Raw genomic sequence first — 11892 nt, forward strand, 5'->3', positions numbered from 1 at the left:
GTGGGATTCTCCCCCTTCTCTGGACCCCAGAAGGAATAAGCAGCATGGGACCAGGATGGTTTGAGGGAAGCAGCAGCTGATGTTTATTGGGGACCAATATCCCTATGCCAGATCTTGGGGGCCTTGCCCCCTGCATCTCTTGCTTCAGCTTCACTCGTCGCTGTCGAACTCGGAGGACAGACCCTGCAGCAGGGGCAGGGACATGGAGTGCCGATCGGGGTCCCCGGGGTCCCCGCCCTGGGCTCCTGGTGGGGGGCTGCGGGGGCTGAAGAGCCAGTTCTCTGCCAGGATTGGGGATAGTAACAGCTTGACTCATGCCTTGGTCTTTCTGCCCCCCTAGTCCCTCCCTCTGGCCCTCTGTACCATCCCCACCCCCTCACCAGGACCCCTTTATTCCATCTTACCCTCTCCTGGTTCCCTCATTCCTTCTCCCTTATTAGAATTCTGTGCTGAGTCATGGATTCCCCGCACATTCCTAGGCTATAATCCTCATGCCCTCTCCCTCCTCTACTTTGTCTCTCCCATCCCTTTCATCTTCGTTTTCCCTAGCAGTACCTGACAGCATCTGGGGCCCCCTCCGGAAGGGGTTTCGGCCCTTGTAGGAGAATCTGGTGGGTCTGCCCTCTGGCCCTTCCTGGGGAGGTTGCGTAGGTGGGGCTGGGACAGGTGGGGGCATATCAGCAGCTTCAGAGGTATTGGCAGGTGCTGATGTAGGGGCCAGAGGTGGCATGATGCTGAGGTTGGGTCTGACCCAGTTGGCCCCATGGGGCAATGGGTCTTTGGTCAGAGGCTTCTGTGGTCCCAGCACACCCTTGGGCTGCAGTGAAAACTTGAGGCAGGAGAAGGCAATAGGCAGTGACTGTTGTAACCGAAGCAGCTGGGGCTCACGAGCTGCAGGCAGTAGCCCCAGCTGCAGCCAAGAGCAGGAGAAGACCTGGTAGATGACATAGATGCTGTGGGTGCTTCGGAGCCAGGGAAGAGTCTGCTGTAGGCTCACCTGCCCTGGTGGCAGTAATAGGAAGGCTACCTTCTTGCGCAGGCCACCCATATGTAGGTGGATCCGGCAGGGCTGCCCATCCAACAGTCGCATCTCTTCATAGATTGTCTCTGCTCGGCCATTTGGTGAGTATTCCCGAGTGCAGTGGGCAAAGGTACCCTCAGACCTTGTCTGCTCCAGGAGGTTTGGTAGCGGCCCTACTGGTTTCAGCGCCCTCCGGCCCTGCCGACCTGGTAAAGCCAAGCGGGTGTGGGCAGGGCGGGACTGTTTGACTAGCACGCCCAGTAGATCATAGCAGGCTGCATCCGACAGGAAAGGTACTGCCACTACATTGGACCCAAAGCGCTCCTCGATGACCTGCAGGTGTCCAGTTTATAGGTCAGGAACTGATTAGCGTCAGGAGTTAACTGGTTGCCTATTTTAGATTGACTCTCCCACCATTCACTATTCAATTACATCTCTACAGTGTGCTCAGACTTATACTTCCTGCTTATCTTCCAGTTCTCTCCTGTAGCAAAACCTTGAATGTCTACTATGTGCCAGACTATGCTAGATACTGGGGATACATAAAAGAATGAGACTTTGTCCTTGTCCTAATATAGTTCTGTCTAATGGAGGAGATAAAAATATAGACAGCTAAGTAAAATAATAGAGAGCAAGGTGTGAAGGAGATAAGAAGTAATTGGACAATCTTTGTCTTTGATGGAAAGAGGATCAAAGAAGGTTTTCAGGGCCTAATACTTGAGTTTTGAAGGAATTAGCCAGATAGGACAATGGTAAGTCCAGGCGGAGGGGACAACCAGTGAAAAAAACCTGAACTTATAAACCAGGAAGGGCACATTTAGGAATACCATTTCACGTTACTTACATGTAGGGTATGAAGAGGGAAAGACATACAGTTACTAGATTATGAAAGGCCTCGTGACTGTACTAAGGGGCTGGAATCTGTTCTGAGGGGAATGGGAAGCTACTTCAAGGGCTCTGGGTAGGAGGAACAGGATCAGATAGGTATTTTAGAAAGCTAATTTTTAATAGGAAGTCATAAAATGAGAGAGAGATCAGTTAAGAGTATTGCAGTACTCTACGCAAGACATGATTAGGCCCTGAGCTAAAATAATGGGGGAAGATATTCGAGATATTTAGGTTATAGAATTATTAGAGCTTGGTCACTTAGGAGGTATGGGAAAAGAAATTCTCAGGATCATTCCTAGGTGACCAGTTACATAGGTGATGTCATTAGCCAAGAATAGGTATACAGAAATAGGTTTGGAATGTCCATTCTTATACTGTGTGTGTAACTCTCAGTATATACCTTCTGCCCTAGCTGCAGGGGGTAGTTCTTTTAGGAAATTTGAGGCCTCATCTTTGTAATGTTCTAATATGCTTTTAGGAATTTTAGTCCCCCTGCTTTTGTCCTTTTTGTTTTGGCATTTTGGGGCTTGTAACCCAATTCTAGAAAGTTTACTTCATGACCAACTGTGAAGCCCTGTAAGATCTTCTCTAGTAATTGTACTTAGGTATTAGTGATCTTGACCCATTCAGGATTTTGTTGGCTGAGATTTCTTATTCTCTCTTCTGCTAGGGAGCAAGGGCACACAAAAGTTCCTCTTTGGGCCTCTTTCATATTTGAGCCCCATGCTTAAAGAACTGTACTCTACTCCCTACCTCCAGCTCCAGATCCCATGGCTGTGCCCCTACTAATGGCATTGCCCACTTTGCTGGCTTTGTGGTAGAATTCACCAATGGCCCCTTAAGGCCCCAAAACAGTTACATAAAGCTGTTTTGGAAGTGCTGCCCCCTAGCATAAGAGGAAGGTAGCTAACTCTGGAGGTTTTTTTTTTTTTTTTTGGAGACAGAGTCTCCCTTGTTGCCCAGGCTATAGTGCAGTGGCAGTGGCATCATCATTACTCCCTGCAACCTCAAACTTCTGGGCTCAAGCAATCCTCCTGCCTCAGCCTCCCGAGTAGCTGGGACTACAGGTGTGTGCCACCACGCCTGGTATATTTTTCTATTTTTGGTAGAGACGGGGTCCCATGCTCAAGCTGGTCTTGAACTCCTGAGCTCAAGCGATCCTCCTGCCTCGGCCTCCCAGAGTGCTAGGATTATAGGTGTGAGCCACTGCGCCTGGCCTGGAGTTTCATCTGTACTTTGGATAAGCTGAGGTAGCTTGAAGACTACTACTGTCTTTTATTACCAGGCCAAGGAAATAACTGGTGTTCTTTCTTGGTCTACATGAAAGAATTTCTCATCATTTCTTCTCCTTTGCTTCACTGAGACCTGGAACACTTTCTTTTGGGTGGGGACATAAGGTTGAAGAACAGGGCTCTGAGAAGGGCCAGTTGGGTTTCTAGGGATGAGAACAGAGTACTGGTGGGTTGACAGTTTTGGATGGAATGCGTTGCCCCATGACCATGAAATTATAGTCACTAAGCATAACTTCAGAATCTCACCCTATCTGTTCCTTTGGTGTCTAGGATCCTGTACAAATAAGACAAATGGGAGTGTCTCCAGGAGAGGTCCCTCTGACAGGAGTGTGACATTTAAAATACCTGGTTCTTACTGTCCAAGTTTCTGCTGAAAGGGTGAATCTATGGTTTAGCTGGAGGCTTTTCCCCAGCATATAGGTGTTAATTTGCCTGACCCTAACTCTAACCCTCCTTTTTGCCCTTGAGGTCCCCAGTGGTTATCCTAAAATAGGAAAAATAAGGAAGTCAGTTGCTCAGTTCTTTTTTCTGTGTTCTTGGTAAAGTCACCATTTGAGACTACTACCTGCTACTACTGATTTTTTCTGCTTCTGGGTAGAAGTTATGTAGACCTTAGAGGCCAGCAAATTTAGGTTTCCCAGGGGCAGCCCAGGAAAGTGGTGGTGGAAGATTATCTTCCTACATATACCTTGGTTGCTTTGAATTCTGAATGGGGAACTCTTTAGCTACCTCCTGTTTAGCCACATGTTTTACAGAGTGCCCAGTAAACTGTTAGTGGTTCTGGGGACAGCAAACCAGGTCCTTCAAAGGTGCCCTAATACTTAAATTTGTCCTGTACTAACAGTAATTTATCTTGCACATCTCTAGCCTGATTTTCCTGACAATTTTCCATTTAAATAGGATAGTGAGTTTTTCTGCTACTCAGATGGTGTAGCTTTCTGATAGTAGAAAGACTTCATTTACTTTCACCCTAATTCTGATTGATCTAGTCCAGGACCAACCTTCTACACTGCTGAAACCAGTTACTATAATACTTGGGAAGACCCTGGGCTCTCCTGTTTCTGTTTCCCTGGAAAGCTGGCTTTTGTGGTGAGCAGCTATCCCATTTGGAATGAGAGCTACATACCATTAAGGCTGCTTAGAGTGTGGTAGGTACTGCTTTAAGATGGTTTCTTAAGTTTGGTAGGCTGCCTTTTATGAATGCTTTAAATTAACTTTCCTTCATATCTCTTAGCCAGAAACTTATCCCTAAATTTTCCAATCTAAGAAATTTGCTGATATGTAGCCTGCAACTGACAAGTGATTTGGTGGGATTTGTTGGACACCAGCAACCCAGATACAGCTGTGATCTCCCTTCTTGAAATCTACATATTTTACTCAAAACCCAAATTTCTCATACTGTGGAAGTTAAGGAATAGGGAGTATAGTATAGGTGAAGGGGTTGAAGGTAAAGTCCAGGTTCTATAGGAAGCTTAAAGGGTCTTTTTTGATTCTCTTATACCTCTTTGGCCTCATTTTCACCCCTACTTCTTTGGACTCTGCTCTTGAGGACTATTTGCAGTTTACATACATGCATTTTTCTTTTTCCTCTCCTGGCTTTTGCATATGCTCTACTTTTAGTTAGTATGCTATACACTCACCCACCCACCTGCTCATTAACTCATTCAGATAACTTTATTAAACACCTTTTATGTGCTAGGTGCTCTTCTCCTTCTTTGTGTGAATAACTCCTATTTGACTAGCTAGAACGTTACTCTTTCTAGGAAGCCTTCCTGACTTCCTAAGGCCTACCCCTGACTTAGTGCTTCTCCTCTCTGCTCTCATAGCTCCCCATACTTTGCTTTTCAAGGAACGTTTCTTACTGTTTTTGCAATTGTTAATCAGTTTACTGCAGCACCTGGCACATAAGCAAGCACTGAGTAAATGTTAGTTATTGTCTTCAGGCTTCCCACCCCTTCCTACTCACAGGCTGCTCAGATCCATCCAGGCCACACTTTGTTACTTCTTCTTTAGCCTCCTTACTTTACCCACCTTATCCTTGATGAGGGTCCAAGTGGCATCAGCTTCATCCAGTGTCAGCAGGTGGGGGGTACCAAACAACATGGTGGGGTGTGGGAGGGATTTGGCAGGGCAGTGGCTGCTGCAGGAACCCCAAGCTGCCCAGGGAGGTGAGATCCCAGGCCTTGGGCTCTGAGCTATTGCAGCATGAGGTCATAGAGGTCCTGCTAGGTAATGGGGTCACGAGTAGAGAGAGGACAGTAACTTTTCTAGCCTCACTACAGCCTATAATTCATACTCTGAGTCACCTATCCATCCTCCTGCTTTAGGGGCAGAAAATGCAGGTATATGTTAGGGAGCATTTGTATATGTCTATGAGTATGTGTTTGTGTATAGTTCTTGTTCTGAGTTCTTTGAGGATACGGATCAGGTCTCTCCTCCCTTCAGCAGCCTCCGTGAAGTAATTTGCTATCTTGTTAGCTGCAGATAACTTCTTTGTGAGATTGGATGGGGATCCTGAAAGACATGGGAGAAAGTATAGTCACGTGCCACACTGTGATGTTGCAGTCAACAGTGAACCACATATATGTCAGTGGTCCCACACCATAAGATTATAATACTGTATTTTTAACGTACCTTTTCTATATTTAGATACACAAAAACTTACCATTGTGTAACAGTTGCCTGAAGTATTCAGTACAGTAACATACTGCACAGAGTTGTAGCCTAGGAGCAATAGGGTATACCATATAGCCTAGGTGTGTAGTAGGCTGTACCATCTAGGTTTATACACGTATACTCTGTGATATTTGCACAATGACGAAATCGCATTTCTCGGAACATATCCCCGTTGCTAAGCAACCTATGACAGTATAGACCAGGACTTATATTGAGAATCAAGCAGTGGTTCTCAACCTTGCCTGCACTTTGGAATTAATTGGGAGCTTTAAAAATTACTGGATCCTACCCCTAGAGATTCTTACTTAATTGATCTGGAGTGTGCCTGGGCATCATGATTTCTAAAAGCCCCTAAGGCAATTTTAATGTGTGGCTTAGGCTGAATCCCATTATTAATGGGTGGATTACAACTGCAATGAAAACTAGGTGTGTGTGTGTGTAGGAGGGTGCTATGCTAAGTAGTGACAATGTGGAGGGTAAGAATCTAATTGCAATAATGTTGCCCTAGTAACGTTAGAGAATTTTCAGCAGGTAAATTTGAAGAATTTATTTTTTTATGGTCTACTCCCTGTCCTTGTCTGATTTGTGTGTAGTAGTGCCTCTCCCACTCCCACTTCAATTCTTTTTTTTTTTTTTTTTTGAGACAGAGTCTCACTCTGTTGCCTGGAGTAGAGTGCCGTGGTGTCAGCCTAGCTCACAGCAACCTCAAACTCCTGGGCTCGAGCAATCCTACTGCCTCAGCCTCCTGAGTAGCTGGGACTACAGACGTGCGCCACCATGCCTGGCTAATTTTTTTCTGTATAGATTTTTAATTGTCCAAATAATTTCTTTCTATTTTTAGTAGAGACGGGGTCTTGCTCTTGCTCAGGCTGGTCTCGAACTCCTGACGTTGAGCGATCTACCCGCCTTGGCCTCCCAGAGTGCTAGGATTACAGGTGTGAGCCACCAGAGATCTCACCTGGTGTTTTGCTATAGAAGAGTGATTCTTTGAAGAACTTTCCAGTACCTACTTTCCCACTCTGTACCTTATCTATCCAAGGAGTCCTCTCTCTGAGTCCCTCTGCAGAGTCCCTTTTGTGCCCAGGAAGATCTCTTGTGTGTAGGGAGTACCCTCCTCTAGCCCAGCCCAACATGTAGATCTATCCCACAAAGTTGGCTGTCTTCTGAGCTGGCTGAGGTGGTATGAGTAGGGGCATAGGGAAGGGTGGGAAAGAGTGTTATCAAGAAAATTTTCCTAAAGGAGAAGATACTGGCCTCAGGGGAAGGAGGGTCTCCTTAGACAGAGTTATGGGTATATGGGTGCCAGGTCTTTGAGCAAAAGTTTGACAGTGGACATTTTCCTTTTTTCCAGGAGAGGAATTAATATCATATTTCTTTTTTTTTTTTTTTTTCCGAGACAGAGTCTCACTCTGTTGCCCGGGCTGGAGTGTCATTGTGTCAGCCAAGCTCACAGCAACCTCAAACTCCTGGGCTCAAGTGATCCTCCTGCCTCAGCCTCCCAAGTAGCTGGGACTACAGGCATGCATCACCACGCCTGGCTAATTTTTTGTATATTTTTAGTTGCCCAGCTAATTTTTTTTTCTATTTTTAGTAGAGACAGGGTCTTGCTCTTGTTTAGGCTGGTCTTGAGTTCCTGAGTTCAAGCAATCCTCCTGCCTTGGCCTCCCGGAGTGCTAGGATTACAGGCGTGAGCCACCAGGAGGCCCAATATCATATTTCTTGAGCTCTCCTGTGCTAGGGGCTGTGCCAAATACTTTGAATTCATTATCTTAGTTAATCCTTTTAGTAATCTCTTGAAGTAGGCACTACTATCCCATTTTACAAGCGAAAGAACAGGCTCAGAGAGGTTAAATAATTAGCCCGAGGCATACAGTGAGTTTATAGAGGATCTGGAATTCAGAAAAAAGTCTGCTTAACTCTTGCTCTAACCATTAAATGGTATTTTTGGTGAAGGGAGAAGCCAACATGTTCCTTCTGTTCATTTTAGTGTATGGTAGGAGGTGTCCATGCTAGGTGGAAAGTATAAAGTGGTTTAATGAAAAGGAAATGAGCAGGATGAGAGAAGACCCACAATGGACCAAGTCAGAAATTCCAAGTTTCTTGTTAAGACAAGTGAAACCAAATTCTTTCCTCCTAATGCACTTTTAGCACATTTTTTATTGTGGTTGACAAGGAGAGTTCACCTGGTGTAGTATAGTTGACACCTCTGTTCTCTCCAGGAAGGAATTCTGAATGAGACAGACAGAGGCAGAGTGAGAGAGACATATACAAGAACAAGAGTCATAGACATGGGGTAAAACTGACAGGCAGTGCAAGGAGACAGAGGTGCAGCAGTACAGAGACAATGAAAGTGATTGATAAGCAGAAACAGAGAATGATGCATATCCAGATCCCAGGGGGACTCCAGCTTGAGAAGGAGGTGGATGACGGAGGTACAGCGGCGGTGGGCTGTTGGTGAGGAGGACGAGGAGGGTCTCTTTACATCCTCAGTAGGATGAAGAGGATCTTGTTAGGTTTATTGTTCATGGATAGGGGCTAAGAGGGGAAACTATACTGATGAACTCCTCGGTCAGAAGCCCATACCTCTGTTTTCTTTCTCTTGCTGTCTGATTACCATGATTCTCTCGGCTCCCTAAATTTCATACTGCTCTACCCTGACATTAAGTAAATCTTTCTTTCTTTTTGGTTCAGTCTCAGTCTGAGACTGAAAGGTATGGAAGGAAAACAGATGACAACTGAGTCTTGGATGAAGTTGGTGAGCCCGAGGTCTCTGCTGTCTGGGTCATATCCTGCTCATAGGGTTTACCTTTGGTGTGGCGTGTTCTCGGGTCTCTCTGGGAAAGAGGCACAGATCATCAGCAGGATATCTGAGAGTGACCTGAGTGGAGAGCATAAGAGGAACAAGCAAATGGGGCTGTTTATCCAGAGAACATGACGTTCTCTGCACAAACCTCTCGGGTAGTAGAGAATAGTGCTGACAGCAAAGACTTGATAAAAAGCCCTAACAAGTCTCTTCACTTCTCTCAGGCTGCAGGGATAATCATACAAGTCTCTAATACCTATTCAAAACTTTTGGAGACAGATATGTTTAGGAATTCAGAATTTTTCAGTTTATAGAAAGGGAATATAGTATAAATATTATATATTAAGGAATAACCCAGTGGGATTCAGAACAGTGCCCTGTAATTAAATGCATCAACATTTCTGCCATTAAATGTATGTATGTTCATACTAAGATAAATACTATAAATAGGGTCATGATTGTTGAGGTCAGGTTTTGGGCCAAAGTTAAGAAAAAACTTGTCAGAGATTTTCTATTTTGGAATTAATTATAGACAAGGGATTGTGGGCTTATAATTAATTCTTCTCAGGTTGTCATGAGGAATGAGAAAGTATGGTAAAGTTTTCTAACATATCACATGGTAAGTATGTATGCAATCTCAATTTGGAACAAAATACAATGTCCAAGGGGGTGGATTTTTGGCTTTAAGGAACAAAGTTCTTACAGTGGACAAAGTACTGCTTTGGAACCAGCTACTTTGGGGAGTTGTATACAACCAGAGGTTGAAGGTGCCTTAGAAGAATCTTCCTGTGGTGGGCGGGTGACAGAATTCATTGCTTATGAACATTGGCTGCATATAATTTCCCTTTTCATGTATCAGAGGGGAAAGACAAAAAATGGTGTGTGTGTATGTATGTGTGCCATGGGATTATCATACATTTCTTTATATTTATAATAATGTAATAAATATCATACTGTATACATCTTTGTTCACATTTTGATTATTTTCTCAGATTTATTAAAGGGGAATTACTAAGAAAAGGATATGAACATCGTAACAACTCGGGACCCATTAGGATTAGAATTTTGTCACAATTATCCACAAAATCATGCTTGGAGGGCATTTAAACTCAGAATCTCATTTAAAAAATTAGTCTTGAGAATGACTGAGCCCACACTTGGGTTGACTATAGATTTCCTCCCAGTCCACTTGGATTCAGTGTGATGACACTTCTGAAAATCACAGAATTTCTGGGCTAACTCTTCAGGTCCTTATTAATGAGGATGTGGTGGTATCCCCCAATGTGGCACTGGAGATGGCATCATCTGCTTTTTCTCATCTGCAGTATCTTCTATGTGGTGTCCCATGCTGCCTGGTCCAGCTGTCTGTGCTAAGTGGGCGGGGTTGCTACTGGCTTTGAGTTTTCATGGCTAATTCCAATACCTGTGGCTTTGATAATTTTCCTGGAGAGCTTGGGTTTGCCTGTGCAGACTGTAGCTTTCTCCGACCTCATAACAGTGATTCCCTGCCTTCTGTCTAAGATTACACTCATTCTGAAGTCCATTCTGGTGTCAAAGACCTTTTGTTATGCAGTGTCCCTTCCAGTGTGGTGGCGTCTTAGATGAAAATGAATCCCATGGGCAACACCATGATACTTCCTGTTTAATATCTCAATGCTGTGGCAGCTGCAGCCATGTGAAATATTCCTGTTTCATCATGTTGTGCTAACATCATGTGCTTCTAGTGATGACCCCTGCCTCCTCCCAGGCAGGGCACATGGTCAGCCAAGTCTACCTGTGCTAGTGGTGCACATAGTGGGGGCTTCACAGCAAATGTCTGTTGAGTGATTATCACAATCATAGGCAGACAGTGGGACAAAGATGACATAATCCATACCCCCAGACCTCAGACTCCTAGTGTACCTCCACCTCCACCCCAGGATCCCTTCACATCCCCCTCCACCCCCAGTTCTGTCCGTTAGAACTGGCTTTTTCTGAATATGAAAGTTTCCAGGAGTCGGCCCCTGATCTGCTTGGTGCGGACCCCATAGATGAGGGGGTTGAGCGCAGGTGGAAGCAGCAAGTAGAAATTGGAGAGAAGAATGTGCACAGGCTTTGGGACGGTGTGACGACCAAAGCGATGTGTGAGGTAGGAGAAGAGACCAGGCACGTAAAAGGCCAGAATGACACAAATATGAGAACTACATGTACCAAAGGCCTTCGCACGGGCTTCCCGGGTAGGCAGCTGCAACACAGCATGGGCAATGAGTCCATAAGAGCCAGTGATACCCAGAATATCCACACCTGACACAGCCAGTGAAAGTGCCAGCCCATACAAGTTGTTGGCCCATGTATTACCTACCACCAGCTCTACCACTGCCATGTGTGCACAGTAGGCATGGCCTATGGTCTTGGCTCGGAAGTGCTCAAATCGTGCCACCAGCAGAGGGAAGGGCACAACAATAGCCACAGCTTTCAGTGCCAGTGCCAGGGCAGCATAGCCTACACGGGCTTTGGTGACTAGGATAGGGTAGTGCAGTGGACGCCCTACTGCCACAGCACGATCACAGGCCATGGCCAAAAGCACACCAGATTCCATGGCAGTCAACGCATGTACAAAGAACATCTGGACCAGGCAGGCAGCATATGGCACAGGTTGGGGTCCAAGCCATAGCACAGCCAGCAACCCTGGGGCTACAGATGTGGCTAAGCCCAGGTCTGTGGCTGCTAGTGTGACCAGGAGTAGAAACATGGGCTGGTGCAACACAGAGTCTATCCATACCACTGCCAGCAGTGCTCCGTTGCCCAGCAGAGCCAGCAGATACATGGGCCCAAAGACCAGTGTCAGCCAGGTCTGGGCACTTCTTAGCCCTGGAATGCCAGTCAGTATGAAGAAGGTTGGGTGTAGGAAGGTGGAGTTGGGCTGTGATGTTTCTGCCATTTTGTGGTGGGCAAAGCTTTAGGGATCATGGAGGCATGACTCCTGATAAAGGGAGGACAAGGAGAGAGATTTTGGGGGTGTCACAGTGGCACAAACCCACCCATGGGGTATGTGTAGGGGTAGTGCAGGGCTGGAAGGATCACAAGGTTATAACCTTCGGGTGGGGGTTTTGGATGGATAATTAAGGTCACAACTCTAGCTAGGATGGGAGAATCGTTTGCTCCTAAAAGCCCCATGCGTATTGTAGGGGGAGGAAGCAGGGAACAGAGGTAGTGAGGAAGGGGTAGTGAAG

At 45.8% G+C, this 11892-nt stretch overlaps 2 protein-coding genes across 2 annotated transcripts; both read right to left on the bottom strand.

Annotated features, from left to right (window-relative positions):
- Positions 1-64: 64 nt before the first annotated feature.
- Positions 65-5346, bottom strand: LOC105818426 (chromosome unknown open reading frame, human C11orf42). The gene is made up of 3 exons (XM_012654417.1): positions 5233-5346; positions 556-1354; positions 65-281 (listed from the first exon to the last, which is right to left on the bottom strand). Exons 1-3 carry the CDS (start codon positions 5302-5304, stop codon positions 151-153), a joined length of 1002 nt encoding a protein of 333 aa, XP_012509871.1. The 5' UTR covers positions 5305-5346; the 3' UTR covers positions 65-150.
- Positions 5347-10554: 5208 nt separating this feature from the next.
- LOC105818360 (olfactory receptor 52W1) lies at positions 10555-11673 on the bottom strand. The gene has a single exon (XM_012654321.1). It carries the CDS (start codon positions 11598-11600, stop codon positions 10638-10640), a length of 963 nt encoding a protein of 320 aa, XP_012509775.1. The 5' UTR covers positions 11601-11673; the 3' UTR covers positions 10555-10637.
- Positions 11674-11892: the final 219 nt, after the last annotated feature.

Source organism: Propithecus coquereli, unplaced genomic scaffold (assembly GCF_000956105.1).
Source record: "Propithecus coquereli isolate 6110/MARCELLA unplaced genomic scaffold, Pcoq_1.0 Scaffold44, whole genome shotgun sequence".
Lineage (NCBI taxonomy): Eukaryota > Metazoa > Chordata > Mammalia > Primates > Indriidae > Propithecus > Propithecus coquereli.